The 22,018-nt window shown below is 42.8% G+C and overlaps 1 protein-coding gene across 5 annotated transcripts; it reads left to right on the top strand.

Annotated features, from left to right (window-relative positions):
* Positions 1-1,482: 1,482 nt before the first annotated feature.
* On the top strand, positions 1,483-22,016 carry WDR38 (WD repeat domain 38). Of its 5 annotated transcripts, none has more exons than XM_020967521.2 (9): positions 1,483-1,777; positions 4,537-4,657; positions 10,492-10,608; positions 13,505-13,676; positions 14,376-14,456; positions 16,787-16,848; positions 20,054-20,262; positions 21,249-21,296; positions 21,592-22,016. In XM_020967521.2, exons 1-9 carry the CDS (start codon positions 1,562-1,564, stop codon positions 21,862-21,864), a joined length of 1,299 nt encoding a protein of 432 aa, XP_020823180.1. In that variant the 5' UTR covers positions 1,483-1,561; the 3' UTR covers positions 21,865-22,016. The 5 variants fall into 5 exon arrangements, with proteins under 5 accessions (XP_020823180.1, XP_020823182.1, XP_020823179.1 ...); XM_020967520.2 differs by lacking the exon at positions 16,787-16,848 and adding an exon at positions 19,891-20,023 and having other exon boundaries at positions 1,485-1,777; positions 20,113-20,262; XM_020967522.2 differs by lacking the exon at positions 16,787-16,848 and adding an exon at positions 19,895-20,023 and having other exon boundaries at positions 1,490-1,777; positions 13,579-13,676; positions 20,113-20,262.
* Positions 22,017-22,018: the final 2 nt, after the last annotated feature.

The raw sequence follows: 22,018 nt of genomic DNA, 5'->3' as shown, positions 1-22,018 counted from the left end.
TCACAAGGAGTCAGACAAGAGTGAAACAAATGAACAACAGCCTTAAAGGTATAGTGGAAAGACTGTCACACCTCTCCCATCTCAGTATCTGGGCCCAGTTCCTTAGACCTCGTGTCTCACCTTCTTCATCTCTTTCAAGTTGGAATCCTTGCCTTCTTTCTAGGCATACCACAGGTGCCACTACTTCCCAAAAGCCTCCCTTGCTTGCTCCATCTAGAAGCAATCCCTCCACCTCCTCTGATCTTCAGAGCACTTTGTTTTGATGGCTTGATGGCATTTATGATATTCTGACTCCAACAGAAGCCTCTTCTGATACATCACATCCAGGTAGCCCTGGGTTCTCTAAGCTGGAAAGTTCTCAGCTGTGGGTCTGGTGACAATCTACACGTACATGTTGTCCCAAGACCAGGCTGTTAAGTTCAGAGAGGTAAATCACTTACTGGTTTGCCACCGGGAGATTGGCAACTCAGGAAACATGGTAGGTGTCATATGGTACCCAGAGTGATAAGATGCCAAATCTTTCACAGCAATCACTAACTTTGGAGTCAGAGGACCTAGAGGTCAAATTCTACCTCTGACAGCTTGGCTACCTTCATGGCCTTGGGCAAGCCACTTCAATGCTCCTGGGACTCAGTTTCCTCACCTGTAAAATGAAGGGGTTGGTCTGGATCAGTGGTGTCAAACACAAACATAAATGAGGGCCACTAAACTGTACATAAGGAATGCATATTGACCTAGAAAGCCACACATTAACAATTTCTTGTTCAGTCATGTCCAACTCTTTGTTCCTCCATTTGGAGTTTTCTTGGCAAAGGTACTGGAGTGGTTTGCCATTTACTTCTCCAGCTCATTTTGTAGATGAAGAAACTGAAACAAACAGGATTAAGTGAGTTGCCCAGGGTCATCTAGCTGTCTTATATTAGCATTATCTGTGTTCTTTTGTATTTTTGCATTTGTAATAGTATGTTTCTGTTTTATTTTTATTTATTTCATTAAATATTTCTCAATTACAGTTTTATCTGATCCAATCCACTGGTCTAGATGGCCTCTGAGGTCCCTTCTAGCTGTGACCCTACAAGTATTTTTTTAAACTCGCTCATATTTTTATACAAGCTCTTCAAGGTTTATAAAATGTCTTCCTTCTAAAAGCCCTGTGAGGCAGGGATTACAAAGTTTATTATCCTCATTTTTACAGATAAATAAACCGAGAGGCTCAAAGAGGGCCAGTGGGAGACTGGCTCTGGCTGAGTTATATATTTAGTGTCAGAGCCAGATTCCAAGCCCAGCAGTATATTCTCCCCTCTACCATGCCGCCTATACATACCCTAAAATTCACGAAGGCTAGGGTTCTCCAGTATCTCTCGCGTGGATCACAGGGATTCTCAGTACACACCAAGCGTTTAATAGCTGCTGTTTGAGAATGCTGACGGCTCCCCCTAGTGGAGTTAAGCCGGACTTCGGAGGAGAGGAAAGGGGAGGAAACTGGGCGGGGCGGTCACCATGGAGACCCCAGCGTACACAACCCCCTCCCCACCCCTTGCTCCCCCAGAACAGCCCTACCATGCCCAGATCCACAGTCACCATGAGAGAGCTGCCTGGGTTGTGGGGAAAGGCCGGCGATCAAAGCCCTCGCGATCGAAGCCCCGACAAAGCTACATCTGAAACCACATCAACGTCCTCCACCCAGACCCCTCAGACCCCACCCTCACCAACCGGAAAGGCCTGGGCGCCTTTGACCGTGGGCAGTATAAAATACTTCAGTCGTCACAAGGGGGAGGTAAGCGGGGGATGTGGATAGAGGCCAAAGCTGTGGCGAGTTGGAGGAGCGGGCTACCTGGGCCCCCAGGACAGCACATACCCCTTTTCTCTGGTGCTGCTTGGGCTATCAAGCCTCTTTCTGCCTTCCCTATTCTCAGCACACCCCCATCTAATTTTTCGCTCAAAATGCTACCCTTCCTGACTACCCTTTTGCGGTCTGGGGAATCATCACATCTCGATGTCTTGGTAATCTCAGACTCTTTCCTTTCCCTCATTTCGTATACCCAAACAGTCAATCACATGTTTGAACCCTCTATCTTCTCTCTACCACAATTCCAGCCCCGATCCTTTTATCACTCATTGGACAATTACAATGGCCCCCCTAAGATAGTGTTGCTGCCCTTCTAATTAAGTCATCTTGCAGTTAGGTGGAATAATCTAATGGGAGAGAAGTGGAAGAGAACTTATAGATCATCTGGTTCAGGCCCCTCATTTAACAGAGGAGCACACTGAAGCCCAGCAAAAGTAAGTGACCTGCTTATATGCATATGCTTTTTATGCATAGATCTGGTCATATCACACTTTTGCTCAAAACCTTTCCTTTTACCTTCTCGATAAGTTCAGACACCTCCTCCTGGCATTCAAGGCATCAACACCATCGTATCAATACAAGCCATTCAATACCATCAGTCATCACCCCCACCTTTCCAGCTTTATATTTCATTCTTTCTTTCCTTGAACCGTTATATGCTTTAACCAAACGACTCAACACATGGCAAATGTCTCCCATGCTTTCCCATTATGCATATCTTTACTCACATTATCTCATTGACCCTTAACCTTTCCCCTCTTTCCTGTTGGATTCCTACCTATCCTTTAAACCCCAGTTCAAAGCCCCTTCTTCCCTGAAGTATTCCTTGACTCTCCTCCCAGTCTCCTCAGACCTCATGTACCACTCTTGTACATCTTTGACTCACTTAGATGTTATGTATTATAATCGATTGTGTATTTGTCAAAATGTGATGATGTCATAGGAAATACCTTAAAAAGTCAGATTAGCGGGTAGAGCTGGAGGGGACTTTAGAGATCATTTGGTCTAAACTCCTCACTCCGTAGGATGAAGAAAAAGAGGCTCAGAAGGGTGAAGTGGCTCCCAGATCAACCAGCTAAGAAGTAGCACTGTCAGCAATCTAACCCAGGTCATGTGACTTCTAGGGTATTGTTCTTTGCCGAGGACCTGGAAGCAGCCCCACAAAAAGGTGGAGAGGCCTCTGGATTTGGTCAGGAGGCCTGGGTTTTCACCCTGATACCAGAATTTACTAGCTAGGTAATCTTGGGCAAGCCACTTCACAAACTCACTTATCTTGTTTCCTTCTCTGTCAAGGGGCACTTGCATGGTCTGTTTCACAAGCTTGATGAGAAAAGATTCTCTAAATCACAAAGTTGGTATAGAAATGAGGACAATTATCACTGTCATTCTCCTATCATTCCCCCTGTGAGTTCAATGAAAGCTGGAACTGTTTTAACTAGACTTTTTTTTTAACCTTCCAACCAATCCAGCAAGCATTGGTTAAGCAGTATGTGCATGGCACTTTTGCTAGAGATAAAAAGACAAAACAAAAGGAATCCCTACCCTCAAGGCAATTAAATTTTACTAGGAAAATGCAACATGTAAACAGATAATAAATATACTCATATAATTTGAGACAGGAGAGAGGTCAGTAACAAGGGAGATCAGGAATGGCTTCCTGTAGGAGGTGGTTCAGAAACTGAGCCTAGAAGGAAGATAGAGATTCTAGGAAGTAGAGGTGAGGAGGGAGTGAGGTGGGAAGATGGACGGCTAAGTGTGGGGAGAGTAAGTAGGGCAATTGGCTGAAACCTTTGAGGGAGTAACAAAGGGGAATCATGAGAAATAATTGGGGAAGAAGGTAGATTTGAGATACATTGTAATTTAGGGCTTTAAAAATGTAAATGGAAGAGCTTGAATTTTAGCTTAGAGATAATAAGGAACCACTGAAAGCAGGGGAATAATGGGCTCAGATCCCTGCTTTAAGGGACATTATGGATTGGAGAGCCCAGAAGATGAGAATCCAATTAGAGATGTCCAGGAGATGGCTGATGATGTACAGTGGAGCTCTGGAAATAGAAGGAATGGTATAAAGATTTGGGAATCCTCTGCATGGGGTTGATTGAACTCATAAGGAGCTGATAAGATCATAGAGTCAGAGGGAAAAAGAGACAGACATAGACACAGAGAGACAGAGACAGAGAGACAGAAAGAGAAACAGAGCAGATAGAGAGATACAGACAAGGGAAAAGGACTAAAGCAGAAGTGTAGTTCCCTAGTACCCAGCAGTTAAACTAAATTTTATAAACATTTATTTAAAACCTACTGTCTGCATTGTTGAGGGACAGAAGTTTACATAAGGCACTGTTTTCACGGAGCTTGGTGAGCGGAATTACGAATTAAATTATTGAACTGTCAAACTTAATGGCAGTTTTCAAATTGAATTAAATTATGGAATGAAGTGTATCCAAATGGAGGAATACTGTTGTTATTGATGACGAAAGTCACAAGTAAATTAAAACATTATCACGGATTTAGAGCCTTTCTTGAGACTGTTTAATTCAACCTCCTCACTTTGCAGATGAGGAAACTGAGGCCTAGAAAGATGAAATGACCCACACTCAGAGAGTCGCCTCTGAGCCAGGCATTCTTTCCGGGTTATCTGGCTACTTCCTTTTGGAACGGAATCCAATAGAATTCTTCCTTCCCAGGTCAATTCGTGCGCCTTCTCTCCGGACACTCGGATCCTCCTCACGTGCTGTGATGACAACAAGGTGTACATGTGGGGGGCTCGGACTGGAAATTTGCTGCGGAAGCTGAAGGGTCACAAAGGTGGGCGGCGCGGGCGTCCCAACCGGTCTCTCATCTCCCACCCCTCCTGCTCCCGCGCCCCCTCCTCTGCCCTCCAGCTTGCTTGCAGACCAGCGCCCAACATCGCCCCGGGGTCCGTGCGCTGTGGCATAACTAACTGCAGGTAGGCCTAGGCCGTCAGGGATAGATAGATGCCCACTTCTCTCTGCCAAGTGTCAGAGGCTGACACCCCGATCGAGAGTTGGAACAGCATCAGACGACTTCAGGGCAAAGCAGGAGGGAGTGTAGGGAGGGAGTAGAGGCGGGCTTCTTCCAGCACTCTCAGACGAGCCACTTTGGGGCTCAGGCTGCCCTCGGGAGAGTACGGGGCAGTAAGAAAAACTCCAGGTCCATGCACAGTAGCGAGGCTCTCTAGGTCTTTGGTCCTTGTTGATCTGGCTCTCAGAGGGTTTGAATTTTGCTGGGGTTGTAAGAGAAGTGTTGGGAGCCTATCTCAACTTTTGCCTTCTTTATAAGGTACTATTGAACCAAATAATCTCAGATCCCTTTCCCAACATTCTGTTCCAAGGGCCCCTCCTTAGGACCCTTCCACCTTCACACTGCCTCTCCTTGACAGAAAAAGAAGGGAAAAAAATAGGTTTGGAGTGGTTCTGAGTTCCTTTTATTAACATCAATCAAACCATCCCTTCCCAGCAGCCCCAACCCACCCCTTGCTTGCGTGGTTCTGGAGGAGGAGACTGCCTGATTGAATAATCAGAAGACTCTTCAAATCCATGCGTCCCCATTTGTGGCTGTGTCTCTTTGGGCAAAGCACTTACCTTTGAACCTCAGCTTCTTCTTCTGTAAAAGGAAGATAATATTGCATTCCCCACCCCCCAAACTTCTCAGGGTCCTCATGAGGAAAGCATTTTGTGGGTGAGCTTTTATTATTGCTCCCAAAATAACCTTCCACCCCTCTTCCCTTAAAGCCCATCTTTTTTGCCTTAGCTTAATTCACGAACTTTAGCTTACTCTGGGTTATATATGACCTTCATGACATTCTTCTTACAAGACCCTTTTGCCACCCTTTTGGATTCATTCTCCATTCTAACTTGTCCCTTTTGATTTAAACTCAGTGGAGCTTATTGTGCAGTAATGTCAGACTTTTGTAGACATCCCCCCCCCTTTCTTTCTTATTGGAATAATTCTAAATTGCATTGTTATAATTTCATTCTTAGGAACTCTTTTTACGGATCCTTTGACAATGAGATCATCTTAACTATCTTTTCTTCAAACTTTTTAAAAATTTGCTTTTTTGAAATCTAAGTGATAATGGATAAATAAATGTCTTAGACATAAAAGGTAACATCTTAAACAAATTAGATAAGAAAGGAAGAAATTGCTTTGAGGGTCACAAAAGATAAAAAGAATAATTTTGTTTATGTAAAATTCAAAAGTTTCTGCACAAACAAAACCAATGCAGCTAAACTTATAAGAGAAACAGATAACTCAAGAAAAAAAATTGCAACAGGTTTCTCAGATTAGGATCTCATTTCCAAGATATATAAGCATTGGTTCAGATTTATAAGATAAGAGCCATTCTCCAATTGATAAGTAGTCAAAGGTATGAACAGACAGTTCTCAAGAAAAGAAAATCCAAGCTATCTATCAATATAACCGTATGAAAAAAAATCTTCCAAATCATTTTAAAATTGGAGAAATACAAATTAAAGCAGCTCTGAGGTCCTATCTCATTCCCATGAGATTTCAAAGTTGACAACAGAATAAGATTGAAAAATTTTTGAAGAGCTGTAGAAAAACAGGCATGTTAATGCAATGTTGGTAGAGTTGTAAATTGGTCCAGCCATTCTGCAAAATGATTTGGACCTATGTCCCAAAAGTCACTCAACTGTGCATACACTCTCCCCTAAGAACATTGCATCGATAGTAGACCGACACTTCAAAGAGATTAAAAAAGAGGGAAAGGGCCAATATGTACAAAATATTTGTGGCAGTTCTTTTTGTGGTGACAAAGAAACAGAAATTAAAGATGTTCCCATCAATTAGGGAATATTATTGTTCTGTAAGAAATAATGAGAGGGATAATTTCAGGGAAATGGGGGAAGACTTGGAGGAGCAGATAAACAGTGAAGTAAACATTTTTAAATGAATATTAAAAATTATTTTACATGTAACTGGAAAATAAAATATAATTTTAAAAAATTCTAACTAATGCAATGACCAACCACAATTCCAGAGAGACCCATAATGAAATGAAGCATACTACCCACCTCTTTCAGAAAGGTGATGGACTCGGGATGCAGCTTGAAATATAGTTTTTTGACATGGCCAATGCAGAAATTTGTTTTGCTTGACCATACATATTTGTTACAATAATTTTGTTTTGTTTTATTCTTCAATGAGGAAAGAAGCTGAGAGGCAGAAAAAATAGATTTTTTAAAAATTCAAACATTTTTTAATTTAAAAAAGTCTAGGGAATGAACTGTGCTATGCCTAGTGTTTCCCAAAGAGACTTTCCAAAGTTCTTGTCAGCTCCTTTTTTTGTTGATTACAAATAAGTCCAGAGTTCAGTTCCCCTCATTTTTCACAATATCTATGTAGCTGCCTGATAAAATCTTCCTCTGATGTCTCATAGCAGTGGCCTTGGTTTCTTGGAAACTATGGCAGCAGAGCATAAACTTGGATAGACCCCAACAGGCTGGAATAAAAACCTGGCAATGAGAACATAACTGTGAAGGGTCTATTGTCAGAAAACTAGCCTCGATCAGGTCTCCAGTAGTAAGGTTTGGACACCAGGGTATGAATTTTTTCAGCCATATCAACTGCCCTAAGTCAGGAAGGGGTTGTGAGGTGTGTTAGTGAATGGAGTGACCAAATGACCAATGATACTGACCAAACCACAGACCATCAGTGTTGAAGGATCTCTCTCTCTCTCCACCTCCCTCCCTCCCTCCTTTCATCTTCCCCCCTCTCCTCTCTATGTAGCCATTTAGCAACACAGCTATATCTATCTGTCTGTCTGTCTATCTATCTAGTCAGTTCCTAGAATCATATCATATCAATGCTAGAAGGTACAGTAGAGATCCTCTAGTCTACAGGTTCCCTGTGGCCTGGAACCCACATGTGGCCCTCTAGGTCCTTAAGTGCGGTCCTCTGACTGAATCCAAACTTCACAGAACAAATCCTTTTATTAAAGGGTTGAGTCTAGTCCCCTTGGTTTACAGATGAAAAGACTATGAGTTGGTATGGCAGAGCCAGGTCTAGAACCCAGGTCTCCTAGCTGCCAGAGATGACAGAGACCATGAAAGCCATCTAGACCAACCCCTTACCTCCATAGAAATGCCCTTCACAATCTCCCCAATAACATCTTCCAACCTTCATTTGAACACCTTCATTACCTTCACAGTCAAGCCTTTTTTGCCAATTTATGGTTCTTTGATCACATATTGAATCTTATACCTCTACCACTTTTGAAACTCAGGCTGTCTCTGCTGGCTTATTAACTTCTGTTCTCCCAAGATAAGACATCATCTCATTTGTACTGTGACAAAATCCCTCAATTCAAGCCCTCCAGAGCCAGATTCCCCCAAATGTCTCCTTTTCTTCATCCACTTCTGTCCAATAAACTTTCCAATCAACAGTGGAAACATTCCCCTGGGCCACCTCCACCCCCCACCCACCCCCCTCCTGCTACCATTACTCTCAGTTTGTGCACTGAGAGAATCTTCAGCTGAATGCACAGTTAGGAAACAAGAGATCCATTGATTATCCCCAGCCTGGGAGGAAGAGGAAAATGATGCTTAGGCCTGGAATCTCACCTTTTCTGACTGTGGCCTGGAACACTGACAACACATAATCTATTACCTCTGTATGGCACTTTGAAGTTGAGCGAGTTAGTGAAAGTATTATTATCCCTATTTTAGAGATGAAGAAACTAAGGCTGAGAGAGATTAAAGGAATGAGAAACACTAGATAGATAGATAGATAGATAGACAGACAGACAGGTATGTAGATAGGTAGGTAGTTATATAAATGATTCATAGATGATGGATAATAAATGATAGGTAGATATGTATATAGATGATTGATAAATGATAAAGGACAGATGATAGATAATGATAGATGATATAGAGACAGATAATAGATTGATGATAGGTAGATAGATAGAGCACTTATTAAATGCATACTACATGCTGGGAGCTGTGCTAAGTGCTGGGGATAGAATTACAAGCAAATGCAATAGTTCCTGTCCTCAAGGAGCTAACTTTTCTAATGGGTGAAGACAAAACAGAAAAAGAGGCTGGGAAGAGCTTGAGGGGCAAGATGGAGAGGAAGTCTGAGGAGTCAGGTGATTGTGAATCTCATAGCTGCTGTAAATATAAATTCCTTGAGAACAGGGACTTTTATCAGTTTTGTCTTTGTGCCCTCAGTGCTTAATGCTGCTTGCTTAAGGTCAGTAAGTTTCGAACCAAGAATGAAAAACAGGTTTTCTGAATCAAAGAATCTCAAATCAGAAGTGGCCCTCAAAAGACCATCTGGTCCAACCTGTTTCTGAACAGAAATTTCTTCTACAACAATCCCAACAAGTAGTCATCCAGCCTTCACTTGAAGATTTCCCATGACGGGCAGTTTAACACTTTATGAGACACCTGTTCCATTTTTGGACATGGGTGATTATTAGGAAGTGTTTTCTCATGCTGCACCAAATCTCTCTCTCTCTCTCTCTCTCTCTCTCTCTCTCTCTCTCTCTCTCTCTCTCTCTCTCTCTCTCTCTCTCTCTCTCTCTCTCTCTCTTTCTCTCTCTCTCTCTCCCTGCAATCAGTTTCTCCCCATTACTCCCAATTCTGCTTGGTTAAGCCAAGCATAGCAAAAGTTCTTACCCTCCAAATATTTGAAGACAATAATAATAGTTATAATAACTAGCATTTGTATAGCACTTTAAGGTTAGCAATGCACTTTACAAATATTATCTCATTTGATCCTCAGAATAACCCTGTGATATAGGTGCTGTTACTCTCATATTACAGGTGAAGAAACTGAAGCAGAGGTTAAATGACTTGCCATGGAACACATAGCTAATGAGGGTCGGAGGTAGGATTTGAACTCAGGTCTTCTCTTCTTCCTGAGTCCAGGTCCAGCACTCCATCCATTTTGCCACCTAGCTGCCTGTCCTCACTATGCCTTTTTTTCTCCAGGTTAACCATCCTCACCTGGCATGGTTTAACCCTCGTTTGTCCTCTTACCATTCTGGTTACTCTCCTCTGGACTCCTTCCAACTTGTCAATGGCCTTCCTAAAAATGTTGCGTACAGAACCAAGCACAGTACCCCAGATGTAGTTCACCAGGGGAGAGCGCAGTAGGACTACTAATTCCTTAGTCTTGGATACTATTGTTAGGATCACTTACTAGCTATGTTACCTTGGGTAAGCCTCTTTCTCCCTAGGAGCCTCAATTTCTTCATCTGTAAAATGCGGGGTCTAAATGGGCCTCTTCAAAAATCTCAGTTCCTATAACCCTATTCTTCCAAGTCCATTGATATAGAAGACTCTATTGGATGGGGTCTAGGTCATTAACATCTCTGGTTTTACAGGGGATGTCTCTAGGGCTAGGGCTGGGCCTGGGTCCTAGTATCTAAGCAGCATACATGAAAGCAGGCTTTCTTCAGCCTTAGAGGATGCCCATAACTTAGCTGACCTGCAGGAAGCCAGACTATTGGGCCTCATTCTCAAAGGCTCAGACCCTACATTTTCCATAGCCTACACACACTGTGTAATTCCCTGGGGGAGCCTGTTCTTCCCAATTCTATTGTGAGCTGCCAACACAATGGGCCCAGTTCTGCTTTCTCTCTTTTACAGGTCCAGTGTTATTCTGCAGATTCTCTCCTAATGGCAGATTTTTTGCAAGTGCCTCTCGTGACTGCACAGTCCGGCTATGGGATGTCCAAACCACTGAGTGCCTCCAGGTTCTGAGAGGTGACCTGAACCAAAGAGACTGGGGTGTGGAGGGGGGGAGGCAGGGAGAAAGGCCCTTGGGCCAGGTGATCACCACTGGTTTCAGATAGAGTTTGGTGTGGATCAGAGGACTTGGGTTTGAATCCTTTTCTAATACTTCTACCTGTGTGCCATTAAACAAGCCCCTCTCTGGGCCTCAGTTTTCCCAGCTATATAAGGAAAGCACTAAGCTCGATAAGGGGTCAGCAAGCTATGGCCTGAGGCCCAACACAGATCTGTTTTTGTACATCCCTCAAGTTAAGAACAGAGTACTGGCTTGGAATCTTCCTGAGTTCAAATCCAGTCTCAGACACTTACTTAACTGTGTGACCCTGGGTAAGTCACTTAACCTTGTTTGCCTTAGTTTCCTCTTCTGTAAAATAAGCTGAAGAAGGCAATGGCAAACCACTCCAGTATCTCTGCCAAAAAACCCCAGATGGGATCACAAAGAGTTGGGCACGACTGAAAAATGACTCAGCAAGCTAAGAATGATTTTTAATGTTTAAAAAATCTTAAACCATAAAAACCATTCTTAGTTCAACCGGCAGCCGGCTGGATTCGGCCCTTGACCTGTTGTTTGCCACCCTTGGACTAGATAACCTCCAAGTTCTGTTCCAGCTGTGTGTCCTATGATGCTACAACAAACAGTAGGAAGCTAGGCCAGGTCCTGGTCCCGAGTCTGAAGAGAAACCAGGAGGGTAGAGAGAGCTCATAGCTCCTGTTGGAGCTCCAGAGAAGCCCATGGTGCTCATCGCTTCTGACAGGAGCCCCCTCTAGGCTTCAAACTATGAAAGTTCCTGCCTCCTTCCAAGGATACATGGGAGCTCCTTCTTTCTCACCAAGTCCTGGTTCATTCCTCCCTTTATTCCACAGAAATATATTGAACTTAGAGTACAAATGTTTGGCTTTGAATGCCAATGGCTCTGTCATCTTGAAATCTAAAAGGTTAAGTCAAAACATAACTTCTTGGGGTAGCCAGGTGGTGCAGTGGATAGAACACCAGCCCTGGAGTCAGGAGGACCTGAGGCCAAATCTGACCTCAGACACTTACTAGCTGTGTGACCTTGGGCAAGTCACTTAACCCCAATTGCCTCCAAAACCATAACTTCTCTTAAGCTCATTTTTCTCAGGATTCCAATCCAGGTCTCCTGTTCTCTCCTGCTGAGGGGAAAAAGACTGGGCTTAGAGTCCAAAGACCCAAGTTCAAGTTCAAGTACCAGGAATCCTCACTATATCAGTACATGATCATTGGTCATCCAGTTACAGCTTGGAGACCTTCAAGGAGGGGGACTTATCACCTCCTGAAGCAGCCCATTCCACTTTGGGATAACTCTGTTAGGAATGTTTTCCTGACATCGAGTCTCCATTTGTCTTATTCTCAGCTTCTACCCATTTTTCTTCTGGGGTCAAACAAAACAAGGTTAACCCATCTTCTACATGATGACCTTTCAAATTCTTGAAGACAATTATCATGTTCTTCCCCATCCCACCCCAGCTGCCCATTCTTATCATCTCCAGTTTCTTCAACTGGTCCTTCTATCCCCAGAGTTTAGCTGGTGCCTGGCACATAGAAAACACTTATTTAATAAATGCTTGCTATTGATTATTTGTGATATGAACTCAAGGCCCTTCACCATTCTGATTGCTCTCCTCTGAACACTCACCGGCTTATGCTCTTCTTAAACTATAGACTAGCTTAGAATTGGAAGAAATTGTTTTCATCTACCCATTCTGCTGGGGGGAGTCTTTAAAGGCTCATCCCCCTAACTCATATACAGGTTTGAGGCCTGTCATTTACCTTGATCTGCTTTGGCCCATCTGCTGAGATAGTTTTGAAGTGAGGGAGAGGGGTGAAAGCAGGGGCTGTGGAGCACTTAGAGGGTGGACAGTCATCAAAGACGCCAAGGTCATCTGCTGCATCTCAGCCCATTTCCAGTCCTCTACACTTTTGTCTTGCCACTGGACTTTGATGACTATGGAAGAGAGAGGGAGAGAAAAGCTGAAGACTTTGTGCAACTCTGCCTCACTTAAGTCCAATTTAGACTCAAAGCAGGACTTCACCCTGTAATGTCATTTGTAAAATGAAGGATGAACAACAGTGTAGAACTGAACACAATATTCCAGCTGAGTCCTGAGAAGGGCCTAGTACAGAGAGCCTATCACCTCCTTCTTCCAAAAAGCTGCTCTGCTCTTAATTCAGCCCGAGATCATAATAGGATTTTGCTTTTCTTGTTTGTTTTTGTTTTTGTTTTTTTCCTTTTACTACCACATCATACTGTTGACTCACCTTGAATTTATGGTCCACTAACATCCCTAGATCTTTTTCAAGCAAGTCTCATCTATCCTGTTTTTGTGATCTTTGTAAATCTCTTTACCTTCATTACCTCAATTTCATCATCCAGAAAATGATGAGTTATCCTGTGAGGCACACCTAATATATATGGTTCAGGATTAGTGTGAGGTCATCATCTCTTATGAAACTTGAAGTACTTTCAAAGTAAGCCACCATTATTCATTTCAGGGTTTCCCAGGGCTCTCTATGTTCATACCAAATATTCAAAGCTATGGATAGGCAGAGGTGGGCAAGGTCCCAAGGAAGGGAGGTCCTGTATCTACACAGTGACTGACCATCCCTTGGAATTCCCTCATCACTTCCAAAGGAATCCCCATCCAAGTATAAGAAATTCTCATAAAACTTGGGAGGTTGGTGAACAGGTGATCCCAGGACAAATAGTAAGTGTCACAACCTGGCTCTTACCTTTAGCCCTCTAAGGCACATTGTATATATGTACTTAGAAAGTCACCCCTTTGAGTATATGGCAAGAGAAGCCCAATCACCACCTTTCCTCTGCCTTATGCCACTCCTTTTATGGCACAGACAGGGCAGGAGACCAGTGCTGGGAGCTCATTGTTTCTGTTTTACATACTTTGGCCTGCGCTGGGGTCTTCCAGGTCACTCCAGGGGTGTGGAGACAGTCAGCTTCAGTCCAGACTCCAAACAGCTGGCATCTGGAGGCTGGGACCGCAAGGCTATACTCTGGGAAGTACAGGTATGGGAATGGGGGAAGACTGGGTATGGTGGTGGTGGTGGTAAGGTGTTTAAGGAATTAGGCTTCCCAGGAATAGGGCTTTCCCCCCTTCAAAGCCCTACGTGGTCTACCCTAGGAAACTCAGCTAATATAAATTCACTAAAACCAAACCCACAAAATGAGGGATCACTTGTTCACATTTCATCAGGGATCATTGTTCTACAAAGAGTCCCTTAATACATGTATTTTATACACTAACTAACTTCACTAGGAGCAGTGGGGTTGAAACGAATAGAGAAATCTACAGTATTAGGAATCTCTGAGGAATGCAAGTTAAATCAGATTTTAGCATAGGAAAGATCAGAACATAGAAACCATTTATTAGAGTTGAGAGGGCTCTTAGAACGAGGATTTCTAAACTATGTCAAAGAGAAGTAGTGACAATGGTCAGCTTTGCTTTACACCTGTTTCTTTTTTGGTGGGAATGCGTGTAGGAGGCAATAGAACATAGTGGAAGAGGACCTGGACAGCAGGAGGCTTAGGTTTGAATCCCAACTATGATACTTTGGGCAAGTCACAGCCTCTTTGAGGCTCAGTTTCCTCGTTCACAAAGAGGACGCTGGACTAGATGATCCTTCACATCCCTTACTTCTAATGTTTCTCTTTTGCATGTATACTAGTTTGACGTATACATTTCAACAGATTTTCCTTCTCTTTTAGACGGGCCAAACCATCACTCAACTCCTTGGACATCGGGATGCCATCCAAAGCAGTGACTTTTCTCCCAATTCAAAATATCTTGTAAGTGTCACCTCCCTCTTCAGCACATGCAGTGGTGGGCACCTTGACCTTCAAGAGTTGCCCCTGTATGGATTAACTGGAACTCCTCCATTTTATTTATCCCCCTCCCAGCCCTCTGCAAATCCTCCCTGCCTCCCAATCCAGCCACTTGCTGACTTCTCTTCATTCTGCCTCCCACAACATCCCTTGTACGACGTTGTTCAGCTTAGTGTCCGGCACATGGGAAGCACTTAATAGATGCTTTTCTCATTCATTCACAAACACATACCTCTCCTGTCTATGCTCCTCTTTACTTCTCTAGTTCATGCCCTCACAAACTCACTCCTTAACCTGGCATTTAAAGTCCTCCACAGTTAGGCTCCAGCTTATTGATCCAATCTTATTTCACATGACTCTTTTTGCTCACTGTGTTCCAGACATTCTGGATTAATGGTTGCTCTTAAATCCCAACCTGGAGACACTATTTACACATAGTGTCTGTCCCTTATGCCTGGAATGCACTCCTCAGCTCTACCTGCTAAAAAAAACCTCTTCCTTGGGGGCAGCTAGGTGGAGCAGTGGATAGAGCATTAGCCCTGGATTCAGGAGGACCTGAGTTCAAATCCAGCCTCAGACACATAACACTTAACTAGCTGTGTGATCCTGGGCAAGTCACTTAACCCCATTGTCTAACATAAAATTAAATTTAAAAAAACCAAACTTTTCCTTGGAGACAGCTAGCTCAGGGTCCCTAATCTTCCTTCCATCCCTCCCCCCCCCCATCTCTACCCTTCCCTACTCAGATGAAAGTTTTCTTTCCAACCATCCAATTTTCTTAGAGCACTTTGTCTGTATTTCTGTTTGGTCCTTTATTAATTTCTCCTTGCTTCATCTTTGTGGATGTTGAATTCCTCCCCGTCCCTTCTCCACAAGTGACTGTAAAGCTTAGTGAGGGCAAAGACTACATGATTTTTTTCATCTTAGCATCCTCTAACCTTGAGCACAACACCTCCATGTAGTAAATGCTTTATGAATGTAATTTACAAGTGAACCTAATTGGGACAGGTGGTGCAGTGGATAGAGCTCTGGCCTTGGAGTCAGGAGGACCTGAGTTCAAATGTGGCCTCAGACACTTGACACTTACTGCGTGACCCTGGGCAAGTCACTTACCCTGATTGCCTCATCAAAAAAAAAAAGTGAACCCAATTGCTGAAATATCAGACTATCACAGCCTCCTGTCCCCTCCCCCAAAGGCATCATGGTAAAGCAGAAGACCATTTTTGGAGTCAGGAATCAAATCTTGCTTTTTGACACATATCAGCAGTATGACTATGGAAAAATCACTTTCAGTATCTCAGTCAATTCTCTAAGACAAAGTTGCAGGTAATTTACAGGTGAAGGGAATTTCCACACAGAAATCATAAAGTCCAGACCCTCCCTGCCATTCCAACCTCTATGCCCCTCCCTCCCCCAAAAAACCAAAAAATCTTCAACAACATTCCCTCTCCCCCATGGAACATCAAAGAATGAAATACCAAAAATGCTTGAGTTGCGAAACTTCTATCAGCCTCCCTGTGCTCCCCTTACCTTCCTTAGCCTCTCCTACTCCCAGGGTCATATAAACAAAGCTCCTTCCAAAACACTATTCCCAGAAAAAAAGCAATCAAGGAAAAGAAAAGTAGGACATCCCTTTAGTCTCACTATCTGGTTTCCATCATACCAAGCTACTGAAGGTCTGGGTAAAATGGGGTGATCTCCTCTTCTCCCCCACCTTTGTTAGCACATGGAATGTTAGCATTTAGATAGGTAGGCTTTAAGCCTTGGAGTGCTTTAGAGCTTAGAAAACATTTTCCCCACACAGGGGATGTTTTGAGGTGGGTAAGACAGTACAATAATACCCGTGAAATGAGGATAACAAGACCCATTCTCCAGAGAAGTAAACTGGAGCTCAGAGAATTTGGGACTTGTTCCTAGTCATGCAGTGGGTGGAGTCAGAAGTGAGATTTTAACTCTTCTATCCTGGGGCAGCCTTGGCCAAGTGAATAGAGAGTCGGCCTTAGAATCAGGAAGATACTGGGTTCAAGTCTCACCTCTGATACATAGTACCTGTGTGACCCTGGGGAAATCCCTTAACCTCTCAGGACTCTTGAAGACTAATTTGCAGAGGAGGTATTGACCTGCATTGGGAGTTTCCTTGTCTGGAAGATCACTGAAATCACAAGTCTGTTCCTTGATCCTGAATCCTGAATTCTTTCCACTCTCTAGCATTGCATCTCTCTTTGATGACTGTGCTTGAATATGGCTTTAAAAAAATGATAACACATTTATTAAGTGCTTACTGTATTCAACAGGGAAGGGAATAAGCATTCCTCCTATGCTCGAGGTGCAAACAGGTACAAAACAACCCTGGGAGGTAAGTGCTGTTATCATTGACATTTTACAGTTGAGGAAATAGAGGCAAACAGAGTTCAAGTGACTTGCCTAGGTTCACACAGCTAGTAAATGTCTGAGGCAGGATTTGAATTCAGGTCTTCATAACTCTAGGCTCAGGGCTCTTCTCACTGTATCAACCCTAGTTGCCTCTGCCCACAGTGCCAGGGTTTGGGAATAGCCAGGAAGTGGAGTGGGTGATATCGGATTCTGGGCAAGAAAATGTGAATGTTCACCTATCAGAACCCAGTCATCTTGGGGTAGAGGCTAAGATTCCAGTGGGAGGAGGAGGAGGAGGAGGATGAGAAAGATGGCCAGTGTAAGATGGCATAGCCAGTCTCTTTGCTGTTGTTGTTTAAATTCTCTTTTTTATTATGAATTTGACAAACATCAACATGAACATCTTAGTATCCAAAGAACAGAAAGAGAGGGTGCTATATGAAACTGTAAACTTCGGCTACTTACAATGTGTTTTAAAAATGTGTGTTACATTTAACGTGGTAGAAACAAAATTGCCCTGCTGGTCTCTGTGCCCTTCGGCACTTCCTGCTCTCTCTTCTGTGTATTTTTTCAATGTTTCTTGATTCTTTTTTTTTTTTTGCTCCCCATCAGTATTGCTACCCACCATTTTCCATTAAAACTTCTCCAGCCCTCCAAAACAGATGTAAAATATAACTAAGTATAGTCAAGCAAAGCAAACAGACACACAGGTCACATCTGAAAATGTGTCTCATTTTGCATCTCTCTGGCGCTCCACTACTTCTTTGCCAACAGCTGGGAAGAATGTTTCATCTTCAGTCCTTTGAAGCCATGACTTTGGTCATTGAACTGCTCAGAGTTCTTCAATCTTTCACTTATTTTCCTTTCCATTACTGTGGTCAGTGTAAATTACGCTCTTGGTTCTGCTGATTTCACTCTTCATTTATTCCTATAAAATTTCCCAGGTTTCTCTTAATTTATCTTATTTTTTTTCATTTTCTATGATGCAATTTGTATGAGAGGCACCATGAGGTGCCTAATCTTAGAGCTAGGGAGAGACCTGGGCTCACTTCAACCTCTCTATATTCTAGCCACCTTTTCTTTGGGGGAGGAAGGGGGACTCGGGGGGGGGGGTGTAGAGAAGGCAATAGGGATTAAGTGACTTGCCCAGGGTCACACAGCTAGTATTTAAGGTCAAGTTTGAACTCAGGACCTCCTGACTCCAGGGCTGGTACTCTATCCACTGCGCCACTCCTTAGTCAACTCTTTGGAAGATTATAAATTACAAAGAGGATCCTGACCAGGAAATCACAGGTTTAGTCCCTATTCTTAGGATGCAATAATGTTTCATTTTTTTGTTACAATAGTCCTGCTATGTTTATGTGTGTGTGTGCATGCACACATACATGTATCTACATACATATATACCTATATATACATACATATATACACATATATATATCTATATGTTCTTTTAAGGTAGATACCTAGTAGGTGTATTGCTGACTCAGAGTATATATAGTTTGTAATTTTTTGAATATGGTTCCAAATTACTTTCCAGAATGGTTGGACCAATTCCCAGCTCAACCAACAGTTCATTGATGTGCCTGTGTTTGTAAGACCTGCTGCTACCCTTTTCTGCCCCCTTCTCCCTTATTGGCATTTTCCTTTTTTTGTCATTTTTGTCAACCTGATGGGCATGAGGCAGAAACTTAGAATTGTTCTAATTTGCATTTCTCTTGATTTGGAGCATTTTTTACCTATGGTTATTGGTAGCTTGCATTTCTTTTCAAAACTGCCTATTCCTATCTTTTGCTCATTTATCTTTTGGGGAATGACTTTTATATGCTTGCAACAATTCCCTATGTATCTTGAATATAAGATCTTTCTCAGAAAAATTCTGCTTTATTGCTTATGCAAAGGCTTTTCATTTTTACGTAATCAAAATTTCCTATCTTGATTGTCTACATCTCCAGGATTCTTATAAACATAGTTGTGAATGTCATTTAATTATTTTTATAATTAGGTTATGTATTCATTTGGTGCTTTTGTTGGTAGAGGGTGTGAAGTGAGATGGCTTCTCAATTTTCCCAGGAGTTTTGGTCAAACAGGGAATTCTCTGCCAATATCCATTCTCTCTACCCTTCCCCTACCCCCAACAAGTTAGTATCTCGTGGTTTTATCAAACACCAGGCCACTGTTTATGTCTTACTTGTGTCATGTTCCATTAGTCAGTTTTTCTATTTGTTTTGAGATTTGACTACAGCTTTTTCTTTTTGGCTAGTTCAAGATCTGGTACTACCCTCCTTTCCAATCTTCCTTGAGATTCTTCTGTTCCTCTGGATGAATTTTGTCTGGTTCTAAAGTAATCCTTTGGTTTACTTTGGCAAACCAAAAGTTTGATTGGTATGCCAATTGTAAATTAATTTGTAGCATTGTCATTTTTACATATTAATAACAATCTTCTGTTTTTCTTTACTTCTGTAGTTTTTTATTTTGAAATTTCTTATAACTCCAGGGTTGTCTTGGTACATGAGGTACCAGCTAATGGAATCTCTCTTACTAGCCTAGCATAAATTATTCAGCATGTAAAGATGATTGGATATGCCCCCAAGCAGACATCTGAAGCCTGGCTATTTGTGATGGCTTCAAACTTGACATAGATTTCAACACCGATCTCTTCCCATCTCACCTTCTTTATCTTTGTTTTAAGGCTGGATCTACTATAAAGGTTTCAGGTCTCTCAAGTCATGCTAGCCATGTCTGTATAGACCTAAAAAAGTTCTTCTGAATTTTCTTCATCCCCCAATGGATGATGGCTATTTTCCTGTGTATTGCCATGAAGGGCTTCTATGCAGATAAATGGCCACTCTGACTGTGAGGGAAGGATTTGGGTCAATTACTGCTTGTCACTATCAAGACCCAGCTCTCTCCCATCCCTTCCCTAGTGGCTGGCCAGCAGCAGGCTCTGCCTCTTAGAACACTGAATCTTAGAACATACACTAAGATGGTCCTTTCTCCAAAGCTCTTATCACATCTCTTTGAGACAGGCTACTGGCTCCTGGGATTCTACAGTTCAAGTCTGGGATCTACACACATTGGATAAGATTAAAAAAAAAACACTGGAAGGCCACAAAGGAAATGTCAGCTGTGTTTGCTTCTCCCCATCTGGGCTCCTGGTAAGCTGGGATTCTCTTCCTGTCCCTTAGGAAGGAGAGAAGGCATCTCAGGAAAGACCATTATCAAAACACTCCCACTTGTCCCACAGGCCTCGGGCTCCTGGGACAAAACCATCCTCATCTGGAAGCCTGAGACAGGGAAGCTCCTCATTAAACTGTTAGGACATCTGACCTGGGTGAAGAGTATGGCCTTCTCTGCCGATGGGCTTCGCATGGCTAGCTCGGAATACTCTGAGATGGTAATCCTTACCACTTTTTCCTCCTAGCTGGAGCTTGGCTACCCTACCCATAGGTCTGGTACTATTGGCAAGGGCTGGCTTTGGAGACAAAGGAACTGAATTCAAATCCCAACTCTGTGACCTTACACCTGCTAAGGAAGCAGGCTGCAAACTGTAAGATAGGGGAGTTGAGCTATATCAGAGGTGGTAAGCATTCCTGAGGCCCAAATCACATTAAAATGTAATTGGGAGATGTTTAGCAAATACATACACAATAAAACAGATAATATGTGGTTTTCTAAATCAATAAGTGGCCTGAGTTTGGCACCACTGGGCTAGATGACCTCAAAAGCACCATCTATGCCTGAAGCTACATTTTGATCCTATGACCTAAATGGGGATAAATGCAGTCAGCATACACAACGTCTCCGTAAGGAAAAATCCTTTGAATTCCCTGTGCGCTGTGGCCAAAGCAGTGGCTGGCTCTACAGAATGGCCTAAAAGGTTTTCATCTTGTCTACTATCTCACCTGCTCTGTTTCCTGATTGTTGCTTGGTAAGGCTGAGCAAGGCTGGTCAGGTAGCTCCACAAAAGCTTTCAGGCTTCCTCCAGCCACAGTAGGTGTATCAAGCTAGATTATTCACCATTCAGGCTGGCAGAGCTACAAGTGATCTTACAAGGGAACTAGTCCAATCCTGATGACAAAAACAAGTTCAGTGAAAGAAATTGACCAGGGTCACAAGCTAGTAAAACCAGACCCCAAGTATACTCCATTATTACCCTGCTTCTCTGTAAAAAATGTGTACAATTTGTCACACACAAGCCTATGCTTTAACTGATTTCTTTTCAATGTTCAGATTGTTTCTATAACAGGAACCTAAATTTAAAAGTGCAGAGACTACATAATAAAAACAGCTCAAACATGAGTTCACCTGATCTTCCCGTAGGACCCAAAGCCAGGTCTTCCAAGTCCCAATATTTTTGACATTTTCCCCTTTTTTAAATAGGTTAAAATCTGGGATTGTACGACTGGAACATGCACAGAGAGTCTGAGGGTAAGATACAGCAGGTGGGTGTGTGAGGGTAGAAAATGTGGTTTAAGTTAGCAAGTTATATACTCTAATAATCAATGAGTTATTTCCTACAGCATCCAAACCATGTAGCAAAACAAGTTAATAACATTCTTTGTGGAGTGGTTGAGGTCATTTAGTCCAACACTCATAAAGAGGAATGAAGGTGATCAGAAGTGACTTGCCAGGGTCACCTGGCTGCTTAGTGGCAGAAATGGGACTTGAGAACAGGTCTTCTGGTTCCCAACCCATAGAGGGTTTCTACTTTATTTTTTGGCAGGGAGTTTTAGAAGTGGCCCACGTCTGTGCTTTCACCCCAGATGGGAAGTTGCTGGTTTCAGGGTCGGCTGATCACCGAATATTTGGAGAAGGAATCGCAGATGGTCAAGTATTTGGAGAATATTCCAGGCGCTGTCAGATGAGCCATTCAGCCTCTCAGAAGTCAACTCTAAGTGACAGCTGCTTTAAGGCCACTGAAATACGCAATCTAAACCTGGAACCAGGAGCCACAATAAAGAGAGCTAAGAGCAGCACCATTTCTACCACAGGATGAGAACACTGAAAATCTATGACCCAAGCTAGGTGATAAGGAGTTTAAAAGAAACAGCATTGGGGTTAACCTTAAACTTAACTATCAGGAGAAACTAAGTCTTCTTATGAAATGAATACCTTACACAGTAACCAATAAAGAACCAACACACTACAGC

This window comes from Phascolarctos cinereus, unplaced genomic scaffold, assembly GCF_003287225.1.
Source record: "Phascolarctos cinereus isolate Bilbo 61053 unplaced genomic scaffold, phaCin_HiC Scaffold_2;HRSCAF=192, whole genome shotgun sequence".
Lineage (NCBI taxonomy): Eukaryota > Metazoa > Chordata > Mammalia > Diprotodontia > Phascolarctidae > Phascolarctos > Phascolarctos cinereus.
Note: the sequence above shows the minus strand (reverse complement) of the source record. Positions and strands in the feature narration are given on the sequence as shown.

Excerpts from the sequence above, each read along its gene's own strand:
- WDR38 (XM_020967520.2), top strand. The coding sequence starts at position 1,562 with ATGCCCAGATCCACAGTCACCATGAGAGAGCTGCCTGGGTTGTGGGGA. Across the intron at positions 10,609-13,504 it reads GTGCCTCCAGGTTCTGAGAG|ACAGGGCAGGAGACCAGTGC; the intron begins GTGACCTGAACC and ends TTTATGGCACAG. Across the intron at positions 21,297-21,591 it reads CATGCACAGAGAGTCTGAGG|GGAGTTTTAGAAGTGGCCCA; the intron begins GTAAGATACAGC and ends ATTTTTTGGCAG.